Here is a 24,394-nt window from a genome sequence, read left to right as displayed (position 1 = left end):
CATGACACATCTTCACTGGGAAGCTTTGTTCTCATAGGGAAGGAAGGAGGCTGGGAGAAGCTACTTTGCTGAAGAGAGGAGGCCACATGGAGAACAGCTCACATCAGAGGGGCTCTGGTGAGAAGTGCATGTGTCCTGCTGTACTCTGTGGTCTAGAGCAAAGCACAGCTTGCCAGGAGGTCTGTATTCTGTATGTAACACTTCCAGGAGCTGGGTTTACCTCTGGGCAAGATTCTTTGTCCAGCTTCTGCTTTCTGTTTGGGACAGAGCAACAATGCTACAAGTCCCACCGCCCTTTAAGAATGACAAAGTACAGGAATCAAGGGTGTGAAAATTCTGAGTTGTGAGGGGAATTATTTCAGGTGTAGTGAGCATCATGACAAGATAGGAAAGGGCACAACTGCTCACAATGACTCACAATTAGATCCATAGTGGGGGAGGGAGGGAGGGTCACCGGCAGGGAAGCGCCAATGGGATGACGGACAGCAAGGATCTAGCACACTCAGAAGCAGTGTTTACCCTGCAGAGTTTCTAGCCAGACAGACATGAAGGGCACAGTCTGGCTCAGGTTCCTAGGCTATGAACAAACGTGTATCTTGTCTTCCTCTTTTTCTTCATTTCTTCCTCCTCCTTTCCCCCTTTCTTCTGTCTCCGCCATCCACATATAACAAATTTTTACACTGACAGCTTGAATATTCCAAATCCTAGATATACATACAACCTTCCAGTTGTTCGGTTACTTGAAGAAAAATGTCTCAAGTTCCATGACCAGTTAAGTGTGACTAAAGGAGACTCTCGGCTTTTTCTCCCAGCCAGGCTCAGATTGGGGTCCACAGAAAGGCCTGGGCAACCATAACTTCAACTGGTAGAGACCACTTAGTTTCTTTCTTTTTCTGTTGATGTGATAAAAATGTTCCTGACAAAAGGAACACTGGGAAGGAAGGTTTTTGTTTTTTTCCTGGCTCAGTGTTAAAGGGTATAGTCAATCAATCATAGCAGGGAGGAAAGGTGACAGGCACTTAGTGTAGCTGGTCACATTGCATCCAGAGCCAGGAACAGAGGATTGAATACTAATACTTGGCTTGCTTTGACTTTCTGCATAATCCATGCAGAGGGAATGGGCCAGCCCAGAATTAAGAAGTCTTCCTACATCAAGGTACTTGGCATAAACATGCCCAGAAGCCTGTCTCCCAGGCAAGTCTAGATCCTGTCAAGTTGACAACACTGATCGTTATGCCCAGGATCAGGTGTGCAGAGCCCATCCCTCCCCCTCCTTCCGAAACCCCACTTCTTTTCCTGCGGGTAGGCATAGAGGGAAGGCTGCATACTCTGTGCCAACCAGAATAAAGAGTTTTGAGGTCCTACATCATTGAGCCTTAGTGTCCATTTTGTAGGAAGATACTCCTCTGGGGGCAGAAGGGAATAGTCAGGAGAGTGTGATAAGAGTATGGTGAGGCCCATGGTAAGGCAAATCACATGAGAACGGCCTAACAGGCCAGCTAAAAAACAACATCCTTTAGAAGTATAAGTTCTGTATGTAGTTGTGGTTAAAAAAAAAAAAAAATTCAAATAGTCAAACACAGCATCCTGGGAACACATGCTGGATGTTCTCATTGCTGGATTTAGAGGATGGATCATATATGCCTATAACAACAGTACTAAGTATAGCTTCTATTCCAAGCATGGTGCTAAGTGCTTTACAAACACAGAAAGCCCTGGCAGCAAGGCAAGTATCATTATTCTCAGCAATCTGGGCCAGTGGTTCTCGACTCCCCTAATGTTGTGATTAAAATAGTTCTTCATGTTGTGGTGACACCAACCATAAAATCATTTCATTGCTACTTGTAATTTGGCTACTGTTGTGAATCATAATGTAAACATCTGCTCTATGGGTCCCAAAGAGGTCTCGACCCACAGCTTGAGAACTGCTGATATAGCAGCAGACAGCAGGATTGGAAAGCAACACCAAGGACAGTGAAGTTAAAAGGAATAGAAGCAAGAGCCACACACTGGTCTGTCTGCATCGGGAGCCCGGGCTTATTAGATTATGCTATGCAGCCTCCGAATTTATCTTTTGAAGATTTCACCTGAGTCCCCCTTACTTCTAGGCCTTCTACTTAAGGGAGAAGGAAGGCACAGAGGAGGGGACAAAAGCCACACAAGAAAGAAGAAGAGAATCATACCACTTCCCCAACTGTGGTGCTTGCTTTAGTAAAAACATGGCACAGCTGCAGTGTCCAATAACTTCTCTGGTGTCATGCCCTGTGAGCTTCTATGGAAAGGCTGGGATGAGGACATAGGACTGCGAGCTTGCAAGGGACTTGAGTGCAGGATGACTCAGACACAGACCCAGTGAAGGCAAGTCTAGATGTCTGGACCCTCAATGAAGGACCACATGGGGTCAACCTGGGGCTCTTCCCACACCTTGACCCACAGGTGCTTTGGTGCTGATGCCCGTCTGCTCACCTTTCTGATCCCAGATCTCTCCCTTGGACTCTTGCCCCTCACTCCATGACCACAGTCCAGGAAAACAACAGAAGGGATCTAACTCATCTGGATCACATTAGTTCCTTGTATCATGTTATTTACATTCATGAAATGCAGTATCTTGAGATCACATTTGGTAAAAACTTTTCCTTAAAAACACTTTTATTCTCTAATCCTCTTTTTATTGGTTAGAAGCAAAACAAAATGGATCATATATTTAAAGGCAGAGACAAGACGGAAAAAAGAGAGAGAGAGAGAGACATACCATTCTAGAAATGTTTAGCAAGCAAATACCCGGAGAATATTTATCCACGTGGTTACCCTAGGATATGTGAAGGGAAACGTGAAAGCAATTTTCTTGGCTATCATCACTTTAATATGAAATTTAAACCCAAATACAGCTGCAGGCACATTCCTATAATGGGGGAGAGCACTGTCCTTAGGGAGGGTGCGCAGGATTCTTACCTGGCATGACCAGGGCCTGTGGGGCTGCAGCATCAGTGCTCAGGCAGAGACGCCCACCTTTAGCTAATCTATCACAGAGCAAAGTGATGTGCTTCTTCAGCCGGCTGGTGTCTTTGGGTATGGTCAGTTGGCTGCTGAGGCTCAAAGCTTGCTCCTTGGAACTCTTCGACAGGCAGGTTTTCAATAGGTGGGCAATGGCAGCATCCACTGTTTCTTCCCAGCCCTGCATGCAAAAGCCAATTTGGAATTTGTACGCAAATGATAATGAGTCAAGTGGCCTTTTTTTTTTTTTCTTTTTTACTGTTAACAAGGTCTTCATGTGGTGAGCTACTAATTCTTCTTGACAGCCCCCTCCAAGGATTCAAGTGACTGAATGAGTTGGAATGTGAGAAGCACTTTGCCCGGTGCCGGGGAGAGAATAACCAATAATATCTATATCCACTGCAGGCCTGTTTAAGGATCTGGTGGCTCAGACTACCTGCCACGTCTTTTGCCTTACATTCTCCTGAAGAGGGTCTGGCACATCAGAACACCTAGATACCATGGGGGCAACTGGGATGGAGAGAAGACCCTGGCATTACAGTTGCTTGGGCCATAGCCTTGAGGTGGTGGACAAAAGCTAATAGCACTAGTTTCAAGAGTGATTTTTGGAAGTTATAAGGGCCTATCTAGTCCCATTTAAATATAGTGGCAAAAAAAAATGACACAAAAAATAGCCATTTGCCCCACTTAGGAGCAGTTGTTCTGGGCTAGTAAAGACCTGAAGAAGTGAGGTGTCACCTTAAAATGTGGAGGCTGTAATTCTTGGAAAATCAGTACTGCACTGGGAGCCCAGCATCACCAGAGAAGACGGTAGCACACTGGACTAGCTCCAAAGGGACCTCCCACAGGCAGGTTCAATGGGTGAAGTGTACAAGGCAGGAAGAGCCAGGAAAAGATCTCCATGAGGTACCCCAAGAAGAACTGGGTGAGATTCTTATGACAGAGAGCCTACGGGCATAAAAATTAGGACACTTGCCCTCCTCTGTTTCCTAGGAATCCTACCCCAAAGCCTGGCCTCCAGTCATCTCTGCTCTATTGGTAAGCTGAATGCACAATGAGTTACAGCTCAGGAGCTCAGGATCCTTCCTCGAGGGCATGTTCTTCCTTCTAGGCACTAGAGTCAGTTGACTCTTAAACCAAAATTGAGACTCCATATATACCCACTAGAGCACTTCCCACCAATCTCCATGAGCACTAAACCAAGACTTTTGGTTCGACTGTGTTAGATGCCGCCAGGCAAATTAAGGGAGGAAGGAAGGAAGGAAGGAAGGAAGGAAGGAAGGAAGGAAGGAAGGAAGGAAGGAAGGAAGGAAGGAAGGAAGGACCCTGTGAAAATCCTTTCAAGGGCACCTTAAAGACTTTTAAAACTGGCCAGGAGTTGGTGGCGCACGCCTTTAATCCCAGCACTCGGAAGGCAGAGGCAGGTGGATCTCTGTGAGTTCGAGGCCAGCCTGGTCTCCAGAGCGAGTGCCAGGATAGGCTCCAAAGCTACACAGAGAAACCCTGTCTCGAAAAACAAAAAAAAACAAAACAAAACAAACAAAAAAAAAAACCTATAACATAATAACCCAAAAGCTGCTACAAAACATCTTTCTACTACTAGCAAAACTGACACTAGACTAACATCTAAAACTGACTTTAGTAAGACTCTCAGGATGTATTTCTAAATTGCTTTTGGAGCCTTTGAAAAAGTTCTCTGAGTATAAGAGTGAGTCCTGCAAACATGATATGTACTCACTCATATGTGGATTTTAGACATAATGTAAAGGATTACCAGTCTACAATCCACACTGCCAGAGATGCTAGTAAACAAGGAGGACCCTAAGAGAGACATACATGGTCCCCTGGGGAAGGGGAAAGGGTCAAGATCCCCTGTGCAAATTGAGAGCATGGGAAGAGGGGGGAGGGAGCTATGAGAATGAGAAGGGAAGAAGAGGAGGGATGCAGACGTCATAAGGGAGCAGAAAGGTTGAGTCAGGGGAAGGATAAAAGAAAGGATATGTGACAGGTAGGATTTTATTTGGGGGGGTGGTAGGGAAGGAAAGGAGGGAGAAGGGAACTGGAATTGTCATGTAAAACAATATTGTTTCTAATTCAAATAAAAAAATGATTAAAAAAAAAAAAAAGAGGTGAGTCCTGGAGTATCATTTAGCATCTATACACTCTGAGGACCTTTCAGCATTAACACAGCTTCTATGTCATCTCCACAAGCTGCCACATTCACAAACAGACTACAGCAGCTTACTAGAAAGTAAAAGAGAGTATGTAATCAGCACAGAGCACAACTACAAAACTTCTTGCTGCCAACTCGCAGAGCAAGAAAAAAAAAAAAAAATCTTGGACTTTCCAAATACAGCACAAGAATGGAGGGGAATACTAAGTGCTCTTGAGAAAACTTCAAGAAAAGAAGAGTCTTGTGACCTCAGTGCCTTCAAAAATACAGAGCTGTTCTTATAACACGCTTTTGCAACCCTCCCAGTTGTAGGCAATAGGAGTGTGTTTGCTTTAGATTATACATGACAATTGGCTAGCATTAATCCATAGACATGTACAGCTTGACTTGTGATTGTACACTTTACTCATGTGACTCGTCTTAAACCTCAGAGCACTGGTACTCAACCTGTGGGTCATGACCCCTTTGAAGGTCACATATTAGATATCCTGCATATCAGATGTTTATGATTATGATTGATAACACTAGTAAAATTTCAGTCATGAAGTAACAACAAAAATGGATTTTATGGTTGGGGGTCACCACGACATGAGGAACTGTGTTGAAGGGCCACAGAATTAGGAAGGTTGAGAACTATTGTCTCAGAGTACAAACTGTACGGTGCTCTGAACAAAGCTGGCTATTGCACAAAACTTTAGTCGGCCTTATTCTTAGGTTCCCTTCTCCTATGTTCCACTGCCAACTAGAGCGGGAACCAATGTGTAGGTATTTAGCATAGATATTGCTTTAATGTAATGAGATGTAGTAACAATATTAGAAAGATTACTAATCAAATATTACTTAGAGGGCTTAAGCTGCTGCATAAATCAAATACAATTACAAAAGAGAGAGCTTTTGAGATAAGAGCCCGTGACAAAGGAGATTGGTATAGAAAAGTTGATGTGATAACTTGATTAAACAAATAGCATAGCTATCTAATAAAATATAAAACAAAACTTTTCAGAAAGTAGACACTCAGATGTGAGGAGCTGGAAGATAAGCTGACTCCATTGATGCTGACTCCATCGACTTCAGAAGCACTTTCAGCACACATGTACCCCTGCACACACCAAGCTTTTATTCTCTATTCATGCCAATAACTTGCCTCGTATTTCAAGAGTGAAATTCAATACTAATATGGGGAATTACCACTAAAAACTTCCAGAAAAGAAGTAAGCATGTGTCCTTTTGTGAAACTAGCTTTGGCTTTAGTTCTCAAGTCACTCTCCTTACTCTAACATTGCACTTGACCAATGTATTCCCTAAGTAAACAAGCATGTGTGGAGTGGGAAGGAGGGAGAAAAGGATGGGTTTAAATGCACATTTTATTTTACTTTGCCTTCTTTATAGCCCCTTTCATCACTGGAAATCAACTTGTTCAGAGTCAGGGTTGGGGGTTCTTTGTCTCCTCTAGACTGGATATTTGGATTTTTGCCTTTTTGTTTTTCTCAAGATCTTGGCTCTTCCCCACTGTGTGAACCTCATGACTTAGCCCCTGCCTTAGGCCCTCTTGGAATGTTACTCTGACAAGCTGGACTGCCTGGCTTCTCCTAGGTGCCCTGTGAGGAATTGGACAATGGCCTTGCTTCATGACCGAATTCAAGGAAAAAAAAAAAAAAGTCCCCAAATGGGTAAAACTACTGATTTACATGTAAAGCATTACATGACCCCTTTGCCTCTGTCTTCCTCTCTCCCCTCTAGTTTGCCATTGGGGACCACACAGAAGCTTCAGTATTTTAGGCTGTGGCTGCACGCAGCTGCTTTCTTTGTCAAGGTCACCATGGGTAAGACACAGCTGCGGGAAGAGCCCTCACTAGACTTCTATTTTGATAATCCTCAAAAAGAATGCAAATATGGAGAAGTATCTAGAATAGTACCCTGAGTAACCCTAATAGTAAAATGTAACGTGCCACTTTCTCCATAGGAATCAGATGAGAATAAGGCTAGTAACAATATGATGTGGTACAGCTTTAAATGGTTGTGTACGCTAAATAAAACTCCAGGGGAAGTCCTAGAGACATCTATTTTATTTTTATCTTTTTATCAATTAAAAACTGAAAGACGCTCAGCTATGGCTCCTTCCTTTAAGTACACTGCATCACTAGTAATAGCAAAATCTGTAACTATAGTGATATAGAAAATGAAATATATTAGAATGGTACATTAAAGAGCTTTAAGATAATTTCTTTTATCCTCTAGCCCTTGTTCTAGAACCCAAATTTCCCTTATTTATATGAAAGGTGCTTCTGGTCAAGAATTCTTGTTCTGTGATGGAAAACTCAAGAGCCTGTCTTTTCCTGTAACTTCCGCCCTCAAATTCAAACCATTCATTGGCTCCTTTTTAGTAAAAGTCTAAATGTTATTCTTAGCTCTGCATCCGTTTGTCAATTCTGTGACAGCCTCCTCCCCGATATTTGTACATTTGCATATCTATGAAGCAGGGACATATCCTATTCTCAGTGGGATCCAACAACTCCTGGCTTTCTGTCTTGGGACACAGTGCATGTGACTTTATCTTAGCTTGTCTTAATATGCCATTTCTCCCAGTTATATGCAGTGTTCATGCTGCCTCGGCTAATTAACTGGTATTTAAAATATCTTCTATCAGCCAGCTAGATGATTCAGCTGGTAAGGATACCAAGCCTGACAACATGAGTTCAGTCCCTGGAACCCACATAGTAGACAGAACTGATTCCTACATATGTATAACATGGCAAACATTAGTGCATGAGCATACACACACATTTTTTTTTAAACTATCTTGTCATTTAACAAAAATATTTCTGTATGTACAGAAAAGCAATGAAATAGTATGGACTTAAATTTAGTAAAGCAAGTATTCATGGGAGATAAAAGGCAGCAATTTCTCGCCCCCCCTTTTTTTCATTGTAAAGCATAGCCAAATGTTTCCTATGTTATAAGGCAAAAAGATGCCCCCAAAGTAAGCCTGTTACTAAGACGAAGTGCATACATTCCTACCTTGTGTAAGCAGTGCGACTGATGTCAGCAAAGCTGCCCATCTTTGGAACCAGTATGATTCAGTTAATTCATACTCTACACAGGACTGTTATCAGAACAGTGAGCATCAATCTATCTAACAAAGCCCACTGACCTCGGAGAGGCTTCTTCACCTTCAGAAACACATGCTCCAACTGAGGGAGGCTTAGAAGCAGCATGGTGAGAAAGACTTTCTGAGGTTCAGAAACCAGTCACGGAGGCTGCACAGCACAACCTTAAGCAATGCTCTACCTCCTTCCTGATACCTCCTTGCTGCTACTCAAGGAAGCACAGAGCAGTGGCCTATGGTATACAGGTGGTGTCAGAGAGGTACATGGGCCAGTGAAGGTGGCTCACATATTTCTTCTTACTCAGGATCAAAATATGCTTTAAAAGATGATCTCTAAAGGAGACTCACAGAGCTCTAAAATTTTTTAAGTGCTAAAAGAATACACCATCAGAGTTTAACTGGCAGTGCTTTTGTTTTTGTTTTTCTTAACAATGCATGGAGGAATGTGAGAACTTCTGCATCTGGCCTCTTATTGTTAAACACAGTAGTAATGACCACACATTTTTGGATGCCTGTCACATGCCTAATCACACATGTGGCATTCAATTAGTCCTCACAAACTTTTAAGGGGTATATAGAGTGCCCTCATGAAAACCACACACCCTTGTAAAGTTTCCAAATGTGTTACAAATGCCTTTGGATTTTGTTTTGTGAGGGTTTCCCAGTGACACTGAGGGTTGAACCAGGGCGTTGTACATGCAAGCACGTGACCTGCCACTCAGTGGCTACCCATCTGCCTGGATCCCAGTTTTAAAAATATGGTTTAACACATTTGGTTTCTTAAGGAGGTATTATTTTGTTGGTTTTTTTTGGGGGACATTTGTTTTTTATTAATGATTTATTGTTGCTGTTGTTGCCTTCTAAATGACATGAATAATAAACATCAAAATCCTGAAATTATGATAAAAACAGTCAAAGGAGGCTGTGTGTGGTCTGGTTGATTGAAACTAAACAAACAACATAATTTTTGGCTATTTTCTGCTAAAATATAATTTGGATATATATTTACATACATAGATATCTCAGTGAGGAAGAAAAGCCTTAGCACATGTTGTGTTTTATTTGTTTATTGCACTTAAGTGGACCACTTATAGCAAGGTCACAGCCAAACATAACGAAGTCCAGATCATGTGACTTAAAAAAAAAATCACAAGAAACGATATATCTGAAACAGAAAAAAATCCTTTCTCAAGTAACAGCTTCCAACTTAATCTGTAAGCCATAACCCTGAATGCCTCTGGCCTGGCCAGAGCATCACCCTGCACACTGAAAGTCCCTCACATGCCAGCTGAGCCTCTAGAAGGAACCACATCTTCACTCATACTCCTAATACCTCATTTCTCCTCTGTGCTGTGTGTTCACATGTCCCTCCCTCCAAAGCCCTCAACTATGAGGTTTACTGGTGCCCGAGGACAAAGCCAGTGCTTGGGGTCTGACAACTTGCCTAAGGACTCAGAACTAATGAAGCATTTTTTTTCTAGAAGACTCTAGGGGTATATAGAGTGCCCTCATGAAAACCACGTACCCTTGTAAAGTTTCCAAATGTGTCACAAATGCCTTTGGATTTTGTTTTGTGAGGGTTTCCCAGTGACACTGAGAGTTGAACCAGGGAGTTGTACATGCAAGCATAGCATCACAGTCACACAATTTATGTTTCCCAACTATTAGTACCTAGCTTGCCTCAGTATTTCATAACTATAGAATATGATGCCAAATGGACTCTACCATTTTCTTAATTTATTACTTTTGTTTTCTGATGTAGGATTAGCTTTACGATCTGCATTTCCTAGAATAATCTCTGGAAAGACAATGTCGGAAATAGGTAGATATGTCCATTTTACTATATACTCATTGAACCACTTACTGCAAAATTTGGATAAGGCAGGGTAAGCAAAGTGTACATAACAATGTACATATTTATCATTGGTAAGATTAAAAATTCTTGTATTTATCTCAGTTGTGAGGTTATGTGGGTGAGGATATTCTTGAATATATAGTCATACATAGTTTAACAGCTGGGATACACTCTGAGTAATGTGTCGCAAGATATGTCACTGCATGAAGATCCTAGACTGTACTTCCACACAGATAGCTGTCATGGGAGTAGCAAGGATTTTTAAAAATTTGAACTTTTATTTTTAAATGTTATTGTTTCTTAAAATCCTTGAAATTAAATAAAAAATATCACACCCCCAAATTAACCAGACTCAAAGGCCATACAACTCAATGAGCTTTGGTCTGTGATTTTTGGGAGCCATATATGCACATTGTCATACATGCAACCCCATCATTGACTAAGACATCATCATACTACTGTCTCACATGACTGTATGCATGTGGTGGTCTAGCTTAGTAGATGTATCTATGTGTGTCTTAACATCTGTACATTAAAGAACAGGTTTTGCTCTTATATAACACAAAAGTATTTTGGTGCAGCCTATAAAATAAAGAGTCTAGGAAAGGAGGTAGAATGTTCACACACCATACAGTTGTGGAAGATCATCTGAATTCTTTGAGAGATTATGAAAACAAGTGATTTCATCCCCAAATGATTAGATATAATCATATGCTTAACTGCTTTAACTCCATGAGGGTGTTGTTCTTGAATTTATTGGACATATAGGACAAGCACACATGACAATGTTAGGGCATAATGAGAGGTAATCTAACCCTAACCCATGCTAAGGGTGGAGTTCACAAGAGGACACAGTCCAGAAGGAAAGAGAGGGCATGCAAACTGACTTGCCTAAAGAGAGAGGGTGGAAAGATAAATGTCAAGTGCTTTTTCCATGAAAGAAGAGGCACTACCAGCTCTGCTTTGATAACACTCCACTTCTGTAGATTGAAGGGAGATGCTGAGGTGGTACAGAGCATGAATTTATTAATGAGAAATGGTGGAACTACGTGACTGAAAGTCCTAGCTACCTGGTCCTGGCACTCAAATGTCACACAGGTGCCAAGAGAGCCAAGGCAAGCATGCAAGCAGATGTGAAATGGGAGAATAAGAGAGGTGGGTTTCAGAGATGTGAAGTATTACCTCTATAGAAATGGACAGAAAGGCTGCTTCAAATGCCAGCACAAGCAGTCATCGAGAAAAGCAATGGTCCAAGACAAGGCGCTTTCCAGGAAGGAATTCATCAGAAAAGCTCTGGGCTGTATGTTATATTCTACTCTGGTGATATAGAATATAATTAAACAATAGTGGTTGCAGCTAAGTAGCAACAGCACAGGGTATATGACCACTATGAACATGAAACTAATTCCACATGTTTATCTTGCTGTCTAAGACCATGGGAAACACCAGAATATTTACTTTCTGGACTATATTCCCATAGACAGTTATAACTATGATGATACTTGAGCCGCCATAAAGGCAGACTTCATAGTGACACCAGACTTCCTCCTCTTGTTTGCCTTTTAAGAGGGTCATTAATAATGGTAGTGATTAGCCATCTCAGCCATCACTCAGTCCAGACAGCAGGCACAATGGTCCTGACATCAAATCTGACCTGTGATGTGGGTGCCTTTAAAGCTTGTAAGTGAGCCCTGATAAGTCCCTCCACACAATAGGACTTCCTATTGTAAACATCTGTTTTCTCACATGAACCATGTTCAACATGTTACAAATGTTTCCTTTTCATAGCAGGTTGTAAAAGGAACAATTAATCAAACTGTGAGGCTGAAGGTTCGAGTCTCCCTCTTGCATCGACATTGATTACGCCCCTAGCCTTCTGGGGGGGGTGTTAAAGTCTAGTCCTAGGGAAGGTAGCTATTAAGTCTTTAAGAATACAGTAAAACTTTTCATTTTCAAATGGTGATAATACTGCCAAAGATATTGAATACAATTTCAAAGGAAAGAAAATATCAAGCCAAGTTCTATGCCATGTGGAGTCTATGAAGCCAGGTCCCAAAATCCAGTACAGGGTTGCTTTTTTTCATTAGAGGCTCCTCCAGAGCCAAGTGAACACACATGAGCCTCAGGAGACAAATCTCAAAACAGTCTACTCAAAAATCTCAATCCTGCTCTTCCTTGCTCTCTTGCCATTTGATGGATGTAAAATACAGCCATCTGAGCTATTTTCTAGAATAATGAGAAGCAGATCTGAACCGTGATCAGGAAGGGCAAAGAGAACTCATCCACGTCCAATCCAAAATGAAGCAAATCTCCAGAAGGCTATAATCAAAGGGGTTCAAAGGTCATGTGCATGCTGAAGGGAAAGAATTCCTGATGACTACAGTGTTAGCCACAACCATATGGAGGACAATATTTGGTTTCCTGTTGCTGCGATGAAATACCTGAGGTAATACTTAATTTACAAGGAAGGAAGGTTTACTTGGACTCATGGTTTCAGGGGTATCAACCACGGTCACTTGGGCCCTGTTGCCTTTGGGCCTGTGGCAAGACCAAGATAGCATCACAATGGCAGCACATTGCAGAGCTGTTCTCACCTCAGGACGGTGAGAAAGTGAGAGATGGAGAAAGAGCTGGGGTCCAAGTATCCCTTTCAAGAGACTACCTTAGTAACACACTTCTTTCCATTAGGTTCCACCTCCTCAGGGTTCTAACCATTTCTCAGTGTCACAGACTAGCCACCAAAAACACTTCAAAAGTGGAGCAACCCATGCAGGCCTCTTGCCTCTCTCTTGGGCAGATACATAAAGATACCAGAAAAAGCTTCTGTTCCTAGAAGTATCTGGTATTGACACATGACCAAGCAGATCCCAAGACATCAGAATTAAGGAGTATTAAATCAAACATCAAGAAAAAATTTCATGTTGGCCTCCTGCTCTACTTTCACTAGTTTACTACTATGTGCTGTGGTTAGTCCAACTGATACATCCCTGTATTTTTTTTAATACTCACCAGTGATATGTACAAGACTTTCTGGAATGCCAGAAATTTCTGTCTGTACTGTCTAACATAGGAAGCACTTGTCACATGAAGCTACTAGCAAGAGAAATACAGTGAAGTCAATGTATCTCACATCAGCCTATTTACATTTCATGTGTAAATGGCTACTATTGGAGAGCTCAGGATTAGAACGTTTGCTTACAAATTTAAACTAAACCACCAAAAATGACACCTACAATTGTTTTGCTTAAAAGATATGCTGTAGGTCAAATGGTGCTTAAAAACTAGTAAGTCCTCTATAAAAATTCATTGGCTGTTTAAATGACTTGATAAAAGATTATCCCTTTGAGCCAATTCTAAAAGTACACACACACACACCTACCTTTATGTCTTTTGATTTCTGTGAAGCATAATGGGAGAGATGCACAACTAAAGCCCTATGACATACAGTGATAAAATACTATTTTGGACTACATGTATGCCATCATTACAGGAATAGGACAGTGGCAATTTTAATAACCAAACCCACCAGTGGGACTATATACTTAAGAGCTCTTAGAGACAAAACTAAGTCTTTAATATTTTTTTCAGTATGCAAAGCAGCTTCACAAACATCTCTGTTGCATGCAAGTTTTGGGACCTTAAAAAACAAACAAAAAGGACATGCTCTAGTCAGAAATACCAGCATTTATTTGCTACTGGAAGGTAACAACAACAACAAAATAAGGCAAAGTGTCTCTAAAGAGACAGGGTAAGGAAAACTACCACGAGTTCTGATGCAAATGCAGTGCTGTTTCAAACCCAATATTGATGATTAGCACTGACTGCTGCGACATCGTGCAAAGGGTACTGCTTTCCACTAACACTAAAGACAGATGATGCAGTATGAAGGGCACTGCTTTCACTAACACTGACCACTGATGACATCATGTGAAGGACACTGCTTTCCACTAACACTAAAGACTGATGATGTCATACAAAGGGCACTGCTTTCACTAACACTGACCACAGATGACATCACTTGAAAAGTGCTGCTTTCCACTAACATAGGAATGTTCTGAGTGTTGTTTGCCTTGTGAAGCTGATATCATTAGGAAGAAACTATTTTAGTTTTCTATTGAATTTAGCTTGTCTGCTGACACACTCCATCTAAATAACAACACAAATCATTATACAGATTACCCAGAGCTATATCTGAAACATAAACACTGTCTGGGCATTTCTTTCTACTTCTCAGTACTTGTGGGGACATCTGACCTTGAGCTGACAGTGTCTTCTGGAAATGTTGTCCACATGTCCGGGCTCCTCCCCCTCACAACACATGTACTCTGCCATCTATCCTCAACCAAACCATCTAAATTGCATTCAGATTTTTGTGGTATCATAATAACTTCAATATGGGGCATATTTTCAAAATTCTGGTAAGAGACTTCTTTCTTTCCTGCCTCACCCTTCTCTCAAATTATTTCAGGTTTGAATATTTCATTTTCACATCTCAGTTAGATAGCACAGAGTCCCATCACATAACATTTATTTGTGAGGTCTATAGACACAGCATGGGGAATTGTGAACTAGCATGTTAAAACCACATACGGTATGCACATATCTTAAAAAATGAAAAAGTATTCCTTTTCTTTTAAGACACAAGCTGTCTCAACAACACAATTCCAAAGTTGAAAATACAGTCCGATTAAAGATGAAGAGCATAAATTCAAATTACTATTTGAATTCATTCTTTAGGCTATGTTTCCTTTCAAATGTCATATCCAACAGACACAGTACCCATACCTCATCTCGGCAATTAGGAAGAAAGTTGGGAGAAACTTTCTCTGCATTTTTTTTTTTTTGAGAGAATAGAGTTGTATAGAGAGGCAAGGTAGAAGAAGGTCTTCAAGAAAGAAGAGGGACCAAGCCTTTCAACTACTACATGGTGAAAGCACTCATGTATTACTACAGGGCTCTGCTCTTTATGGCATACATGGGGAATACACTCATGTTTTTCTAAAAGGTGCTGTTTTTCAAGACCTGCATGGTGAACACTCAACCTAAGTTCAACTCCAAAACCCACATGGTGGTGGGAGAGAACCAACTCTGCTAAGTTGTCCTCTGACCTCCACACATGACTGTAACATGTACACACACACACACACACACACAAACACACACACACACACACACACACACACACAACACACACACACACACACACACACACACACACACACACACACACACACACACACACAAAGAACAGAGTTCTTTAATGATATAAAATTAAGTTTCATTCTAACAAAAATCGGTTTTCATTTGTTCTTTATCTAGGACATGAAAGAACAAATTTAAAAAATGAGAAGTTGACTGACTTGATAGTATTATTTCCTCACCTTTGATATACCAAACCTGCAGTGGGTGCCTGAAACCTCAGGCAGTACCAAACCTTAGACAAACATACTTTTTATATGCAGTATACATCAGATTTATAAATAGGCACAGGAAGAAATTAATGATAACAAAAAAATCAAAGAAGCATCACAACATACTGTAATAAAAACTGTGCTAATGTACTCTCTCTCAGACAATATTTACATATTAACATTTTTGGTCTGTAGTTTAACACAGAACACAGAAGTTCAGAATATGCATACAGCAAAATGGGATTCGGGAAGGAGGATCCACTGTGATTTAAAATGTTTAGTTAGTGTGTGTTGCGGGGGTGCATGTATGTATGTGAGTGCCTGTGAGGTGCGGAGATGGTGTGTACAGTGCACATGCAGGCGTCAGAAGACAACTTTGTGGCATCAGTTGTCTCCATGAACCTTTATTTGGTCTCTAGGCAGAGAACCTGGGCTGCCAAGCTTGCATGTCCATTTTCTTTACCTGCTGAACCATGTCACCATCCTCTCTAGGACTCCTGCTCCTACTCTTTGAACAAGGGGTTTGTGTTAACCTTTGCACTGCACTATACAAATTACAAACTTGTCCTGTACTGCTTTCTTCTCTTCCACCCTCACCATTCTCTGCAATCTTCTGTTGGATAAATATTGACTTTGGACCAGTCCTTAAAGAAGTCCTACGAATGCAAAAGGACCTAAGACATGAGTCCAGCTTTTGAATATGACAGAGAGATGGACAATTATCATAAAGGCAATTTAGGGCAAACCAGTTCCAATGCTGACCTCTAGCCTCTACTACTCTGCTGAGCTGTCCCCTTCAGTTCCTCTCATAGCTTCTGGGCTGGGGCCTAGCTTGCCTCTTACAGATCCAGAAGCAGCAATTCAGAACAGCTGAGCACAACAGCGACTGTCATTCAGTGGTGGAACCAAAACTGCAGATTAACCAAGGCCTTTTGCCTCCTAATGTGAGTTTATAAATAGCTGGCCACACCACAATGTTCCTTCTCTCATTGCAGTTAAGTGTCTCCAGTGCTACTACTGAAGGTCATTTGACTTATAAAAAATTGTCAGTCTCTTTATATCATTTGCAACTAAAACTGTGTTTCTTTATTTCAGTGTATTTATTCATGTTTTAAGTCACAAAAATAAAGCTTTTTCTTTTAAAAAAAGTTTTATGCAGCTGACAAAACTTAAGATTTTTATGATTGTGATGGTTCGAATGAGAATGGCCCTTGTAGGCTCATAGATTTGGATGCTAGGTCCCCAGTTGGTGGTAAGGTTTGGGAAGGACTGGGAGGTGTGGCCATATTGGAGGAGGTATGTCACTAGTGATGGGCTTGTCCACACCATTCTCAGCGCTCTCTCTCTCTCCCTCCCTCCCTCCCTCTCTCCCTCTTCCCCCTCTCTCTGTCTGTCTCTCTGCTGCTGTCTGTCTGTCTGTTGCTCTCTCTGCCTGGTGCTTGTAGATCAGATGTGAGCTGTCAACTACTGCCCTATGGCCATGCCTGCCTGCTGCCATGCTCCTGGCCAGTCATGATGGTCATGGGATCTAACCTTCTGGAACCATGATCCTCAAATGGAATGTTTCCTTTTTAAAGTTTCCTTGCCCGTGCATGGTGTCTCTTTATGGAAACAGAAAATAATAAGACAATGAATGTGTTCACTAAAATAAGGTATCTGGTTAAAAGCATACACTTTACGAGCAGATGGACTGGGTCTAAATCCTGGCCCTACTGCCACCAGTGTTGGAAATGCATTTAACTATAGAAAACTTAGGTTTGGGTTTTGTGTTTTATAAAATGGAGATGGAAACAATACTTAAGCTATTGTCAGTGCCACATCTATGATTAAATGAGATGGTTCTTGGAAAATGACTACAGCAGTGCCAGGAGAGCACTTGAAAAAAGTGTTAGCTTCAGCACTGTAACTTTCATGACCACATTCTCAGGTCTCGGTTTAAAACTGGGCTTGAAACCACCACAAAGAGCTGAGCTTGGACCTCTGGTTTCTGGGGTGCCTATTATTTCTCCATAAATAAAAGTACACAGACCATGCACAGGGCACCTGGTCCTGTGCACATCTGTGATTCCCAGAAGTCAGGCACTTTGGTTTAATGGACCCTGGTTAAAATCTACGTCACAGACTCACTTTTCCCATTTCACTCTGAAATGCCTCTTCTAAGGCAGAGGGCTTTATCAACTATTATAAAGAACTCTGCAAATGTAAAGAACTGTTCCCATCCCTTTCAGCAAAGCCATCTCAGTGCCCTAACCTTTGAAGTGACACTAAAATTTAAGAACATCGAACAAATTAAAATGACTGAAGTGTTTTCTCTGGCAGACTTGGAAGGATTAGCTAATCTGGAGGCTTTACTGCAATCACTCAGGCTGTCAAATGACTACTTCTCTGCCTCTCGGAGATTGAGGAGCACATAAAACAGACTGGGTACTACATAAAAAATGGACTATAGGCCTATTTTTAAAACTGCTGGGGGGTGGGGTAGTGCTGCCATATGACACTTTTATTATTGTTTAAAGAAAAGGAAAACAGCATTTTTGTAAAAACACAAGCCTCCTTTGATGCCTTAAAAACCATAGATAGGCACGTGATATCTCCTCTAAACCAAAGCCTTTTCAATCATGCAGCTGTGGGCCTTGGGTCCTTACCAGTTCCTGTGTGTCTTCCTGTAGAGGCAGAAACGCTGCTTCTAGAATAGCAGTCTGGTCAGCACTCAGCTTCTGCCACAGCCTGACGAGCAGGATCAGCAAATGGGTGGCACTCCTCAGGCCAGCAGAGGACTGCAACAGCCTGTCTTGGTTCTCCTCCACTGCATCTGCTAGAGCAATCACCTGAAGAAATGACACACTGTAGTTAGCGATGATTTCACAGTCCCTGAGCCCTCAGCAAGTTACATTTAGCACACTTTGGTTTTCCTTTAAAACATCTTGATGAGCTTTGTCTTCCACAAACACAGTCAGGTTGAATAATAAAGAAGTCATCATTCATCTGCTAGCTTCCTTCTTTGAGAAAATGTCTCAAGTTATTCCAAATCCATATGGCCAGGGCTGGAAATATCCACAAATCAGCTTTACAGGGATGTTGTTCCATGTGTGCCTCGATATCAACTGGCTTTCTTCAATATGTGGGGATATAAGTACTCAAGAGTAAAAACTATTTCAATCTTTTACAATTAGCTGTGAACACTGATCAATTAAAATAAAATCAAAGTAGCTAAATCTCTGTTTTACATAACTTCATCACTATTTTCAGAAAATAACTTATCCTTTGTCTTATAGATTAAAGACATTGAGAAATCCAATATTTCTTTAATGTATGTAAAAGTCAAACAAGGTTCAAATATCTGATCAGTTCGAAAACTGTCATTTTAACACAAATGTCAGACACCAACCCACAGGGCATTAAAAACAGCCCAGGGTGTGTTAGGTTTGCAATGCCAAATCTACTTAGGATAGAAATTGGCAGGACTGGATAGAATCTGCCTTAAAAACTTCTCTTGAATAATCTTGTGGAAAAAGGAACTAAAGCAGAAATTGGGGGAATATCCAAGTCTGCCCATTGGTGTTTGACTCTATTTTACTTCAATGTCTTGGTGAATTCTGTGCTCATTAAAAGTAATGAACTGACTGCCTGGAGATTCATGGCGTCTATAGTCCCCCAGAACAGGAAGAGCTAACGCTGGAGTAATAAACTCCTTCCCAAAGTCCCCGCCAGCTTGAGGACTCAGATGAGACTCAGCAGTCTGGTGAAGACCATCTATTCGGTGATATTTCATGGCTTATTGACACTGGCCCAAAGGACTTGTTAAAACATCATCATTCAAACAAGTAGAGTCTACAGCTGTGTGGTCTCTCAAATTCCATGTGGGGAGAGGGGCTCCAGAGGGACAGTCATCAGAGTGTCTGGGAGACACTGGAAATGAGATGTGAGCTATGGAAAGACAGCACAACTGAAGATCTTTGCCTGAACATGCCGTGAACACCAGGATTCTTTGTCACGTGAAGAACATCTTAAAGGAGTTCCAGAAGCCAATTACAGTTCAGTCAGCTCTCCAGGGAGCCATGGGGGTCTGAACCAAGTCCAGCACCACATAAAATGCACTGTTGACTGTGTGCCTAGGACTGTGCTTTCCTCTGGCATTCTAAAGAAGTAGACGAGAGCTGATAGCCCATGGGAACTTGTAATTATTTAAAAGAAAGTATACATACAGAACCAATTAGTGGGAAGAAGCATTACTATAATAATGTTGTAATTGGGCAGAAAAGAAAGTGTAAAAGAAGCTAGCAAGGGACTGATTACGATGGACCAGAGTTAATATCCCTGGGGCCTCTTTACTCAAATGGGGCTGGAATGCCTCCCTTTCCCATTACTTCAAGAAGCCCCCTAGAAGAGATAGGAGAGACCACTTTGCTTAAAGGGAAACACCTGAAATCATTTGCACCCTCACGAGGATCACAAACAACTCCTGTTGAAGTCTAAGCTTACACTCTCTTGTCTTGCTGTGAATGTTAAGTAACAATTAAGCATCATTGTTGTCTAAAGTTGAACTCAGAGAAAGATCAAGGTCATAAACGCCTCCTAAATTCTGGGTATATGCAGGAATTTCCAGGGGACTCATTAGTGACAGATCTAATCTCTACCTTCAAAATTTTCACACTAGAGAAGAAAGATAGGGTGAGGGAAACAAATACTGATCCTGTAAGGAAGGTCCCATAGACCCCAAAAGAAAACTGCATCAAGGTCATGACTGTTAAAGACAACCCTTCAATTAACTGAGCAGAAATGGTATGCCACGTGTGATCAGTGTTGTCAGTCACTGGTACTTACTTGACATCTTTCTGTAGACAGATGAGAAAGTTGAAGCTGTATGTGCTTAGGAAAGTCCCTGAAGCCATCAGAAAAATGGAGCATGCACATGAGCAGAGGAGGTAGATACATCTGAGTACATGAGTGAAGTGCTTTTAGACTTGCATTTAAAATCGGCATTGGCCATATAAAAATCGATAGTAAAACTGATACCAATTTAAAGTTTTAAATTTACTATAAAATAGAAAAAAATTGAATCAAAACTTGTAGAAGGCAGACCACTAAAGAAAAGGGAAAAGGTTTTCTATTATATAGCTGTTTTAACATCACTTTCTCTGCTTGTGTAAACAGGGCCCATCAGTTTCATTTTGTACTGGGATCTTCAAGTTAAGTAGCCAGTCTGACTATATCCCTACCTAGTTTAAAACAAAAACAAAAACAAAAACACAGAACCCAAGCATTGGGGTCTGTCTCAATGCAGGTTGCTTGAGATGGTAGGCATTTTGTAGGTTCAGAGACAGTTGTTCTAATGCCAGCTGGGTTTGGAAGGCTTCAGGGAGGAGCACATGGAGGGAGAAACACACTGGACCTGGCTCACTGAGCCCCTCCCAGGTCAAGAGAAAGAACCAATTGTTCAATTTTCAGGAATTTTGCAAGTCATTTATTTCATATGGCCATTACTAAAAATTATAGGACTTGAAATTAAATTATAAAAAGACAATAAATGCTCAAAACTCATTATTTCCTGCTGCTTTGTAGGCCTTGTCGTAACTTTTACTTATTATATCTGTCTTTGGTTAGCACTTTGCAGTCGTAGGCTACTGACCATTTCTTCAACTCTGTACTTGGAAACATCAATAGCTTGAAATCTGCTACTAGAATTTTGTACAACAGAAAACTCAGAGAATGTGAGAGACAGCTCCCTCTGCTCTCTGCACCAGAGGTAATGTTAACCATTTTCCTGCACAGAACTGAGAAGTGAGACTTCCCAACACACAGGTAGTAGGAATGGGCCTTTAAAAGAGGACACAATTCCAACAAAGGAGAAGAGTAGAGACCACTGGAGGAGCTGCTGTTAGAAGGATGAAAATGAAAAGCTTGTTCATGGGGAGTGCTCAGGTGCAGGGCAGGTACTTAACTCAGAAGACACTGAATATTCTAAGTGCTCCTATTGTCCAAAGAGTACCCAATAGAGCACTGCCAAGCATAACAAATGCTTGGGGCACTCAGGCAGTGAGACTTCAGTGAAGCTTCTATGCATGTTCCTAACTACCAAGGGAAAATTCTCACTAAGTGTAGCAACATGTCAGTTCATGGACCCACCCAGCTTGCTAAACACAGCTGTAGTGAAAGAATGACTTAGTGTGACAGCAGCCCAAGCCACAGGATCTTTCCAGAACAAGGCCCAAAATACATCAATCTGGGAGAAGCACTGTCTCTCAAGCTCCGGTCTCACTGGATATATTTCTGTGCCATTGTGGAAAGAGTCTGTTATCCCCAAACCATCACAGAAAAGGGATAAACAATTCCTCATGTAAATTACCCCCAAGGAAAATCTTCCTGACCTACTGGCCAGCATGAAATACTAAACAGATCTCTATGTTCTCGATTTAGTTTTGCATGTAACAGCCAAGTTTACTTTGTTTTTGATGAGAGCCAAATGAATTAAGCATAATTAGCATATTAAAAAGAGCTGGAAAAATGAAACCCATCAAGATTCAGATCTGAATGACCAAGGCCCAAAAGATTTCCCAGATCACCTGGAACTAAGAGACGAAGCCAACCATCTTCTAGGACTTAACATTTGAGGGAGAGAGATCTCTATTTCAGGGCTCATCACTGTCCGAGCAAACTTTGTTCTCCCTAGTGTACAACAGAACTACAGAAGAAAGGGCTATAGGAAACAGTAAATGCTAACAATTTCAAGCACATTGTGCTGATGACTTTTGCTTTGCTTTTTCAAATTGATGGTTTCCAAATAAAATGGGGACCCCAAAGGATATCTCTGTCCAATGGCCATATCAGTTGATGCCAAAGTAATGAGGCAGAAGCCCAGAGAGCTGCAGGAAAACACTCAACTCATAAAGCGAGTGTGAAATTAATCCCAAATACTTCCAGCTGCCAAGACAGGCTCTAAAATTGGTTACAGGAAAGCAGCAGCAGTAACAACGAAGTAGACATGAATCATGCTATGTGAACACAGACATGTCCAATTTCTCCACCTAAGCTAGTTCAATCTTTATCCAAATCTCATGTGTGGCACACAGAATCCTACTGTGCTGCTGCTTAAATGGAAACTGCTGAGACTGACTGTGGTCCAGGCACTGTGCTCAGAGCTGTTAGCATCCATCACTCAGTTCTTTTGATGGCGCTCTGAGATAGAAATTACTGACAGTCCCCGCCCCATACCGTCTCCAATTCAATGATGAAGGGATGAAGGCTTAGCACCGTCTGTGCACCTAGGCCAGGGCAATGAGCAAGGGCAATGAAGTGCCAGGATCCCAACTGTGTTTTCTGCCTTCCCAATGAGTGCCCTGTGTCCACAGGTGACCCCATAAAATCAGTTGTTGATCCTCCTTTTGATAACGTGGGGTGAGTACTGCTTACATATCATACCTATCACAGACGTGTACTTTATTTGCACTTTACCATCTTTGGGACTTTCAACACGAGATTAACTGAAAATGGCTGCTCTCTTCTCAAAGTGGTAAGGCACTGCCCATAGTTACCAAGTTCACAATGTGTAAGAATGTGATGTTAACAGACTATCTGTTTCTCTTAACAATGGGAATGTTGTTATATTCTGTATAGCTCAGAAATATGAAAGCTAGACAAAAGTAATGTTCCAGGCCACCTTGTCTAATGAAGCTACTCGGTTTTTTTTTTAAGGATGACTCATCTATTTTTCTATAAATCTCAAGTTACAATGTTTTCAATAGTCTAAACAAGCCAATGTTTGTAAAAATTGTCAACATTTCACTGAAGCCTTTCTAGGAACCAAACACAGACTGAACTCTTTAGAGGGAATAGTCCATTTAATTCTCAAAACAACCTTAAGAGGTAGATACTATTATTGGCCACATATTAAGAATAAGAAACGGATTCCAGGAAGGATCAATGGTAAACAGCATAGCCAGATACCACACTCAAGCTACAGACTTTACCAGAAATCCCTGACTGTGCTGATGGTTTACTAGCACACTGGTATCTGCATAAGAAGTGTGTACAATAAACTCTACCTTGTGCCCCCATGGCAGCTCTCAGCTTTGCTGATCAGCTGTTTCTGTGGGTTTCTCCAGCCTGGTCTTGACCTCTTTGCTCATTACTCCTTCCTCTCTGCAACTGGGTTCCAGAGTTCAGCTCAATGTTTAGCAGTGTCTGCATTTGCTTCCATCAGCTACTGGATGAAGGTACTAGGATGGCATATAAGGTAGTCATCAATCTCATTATCGGAGAAGGGCTTTTAAGGTAGCCTCTCAACTATTGCTTAGATTGTTAGTTGGAGTCAACCTTGTAGATCTCTGGACCTTTCCCTAATGGCAGAATTCTCTTGAAACCTTTACTGGTTCCCTCTATGATGGTATTCCTTTTCTAGCTTTCCTCCATTCCTCCCCTGACTAGATCTTCCTGCTCCCTCCTTTCCTCCTCTCCCCTCCCGTTCTCCCCTTCTCTTTCTTCTAACTCCCTTAATGTGGGAAACTACCAATATGGAGTCAGGTAAAAATATAAGGGTATTTATTAGGGAAAAGCCTTACTTACAGAGCGACTTAGCCAGCCAGCAGGCAGGAGTAAGTACAGCAAGCCAAAGATGAAACTGAAGAAGGGAAGCCCACTGTGCTGGCCCCTCACTCTTAAACCTTCTCTACTTCACCTATAAGGGCATGGTCAGGCATACCTGTAGCCACCCCCTAGCAGGTGTGGTTACGGTGTCCCCTACACTCCCTTTCCCCTCCTCCCATGATCCACATTAGCTTAGGAGATCTTGTCCCTTTCCCCTTCTCCGGGGGACCATGTATGTCTCTCTTAGGGTCCTCTTTGTTTCCTGGCTTCTC

At 41.6% G+C, this 24,394-nt stretch overlaps 1 protein-coding gene across 9 annotated transcripts in view; it reads right to left on the bottom strand.

The window, feature by feature from the left end:
• Positions 1–24,394, bottom strand: part of Bbs9 (Bardet-Biedl syndrome 9) — a 408,032-nt gene that overhangs the window by 58,111 nt on the left and 325,527 nt on the right. For 8 of the 9 annotated variants that reach the window (XR_003484647.2, XM_027411681.2, XM_027411684.2 and 5 more), the window contains 2 exons: positions 18,185–18,367; positions 2,953–3,175 (listed from right to left, as the gene is read on the bottom strand). Coding sequence is in view for 8 of the 9 variants with exons in the window: in XM_027411681.2 (XP_027267482.1) it covers positions 2,953–3,175; positions 18,185–18,367 (406 nt within the window). In the remaining variant the exon portion in view is untranslated. The remainder of the gene's footprint in view (positions 1–2,952; positions 3,176–18,184; positions 18,368–24,394) is intronic. The other variant, XM_027411687.2, reaches the window with a different exon arrangement.

The sequence above is a fragment of the Cricetulus griseus genome, chromosome 4, assembly GCF_003668045.3.
Source record: "Cricetulus griseus strain 17A/GY chromosome 4, alternate assembly CriGri-PICRH-1.0, whole genome shotgun sequence".
NCBI lineage: Eukaryota > Metazoa > Chordata > Mammalia > Rodentia > Cricetidae > Cricetulus > Cricetulus griseus.
The sequence above is the reverse complement of the archived record's forward strand: the minus strand, read 5'-3'. Positions and strand labels throughout refer to the sequence as shown.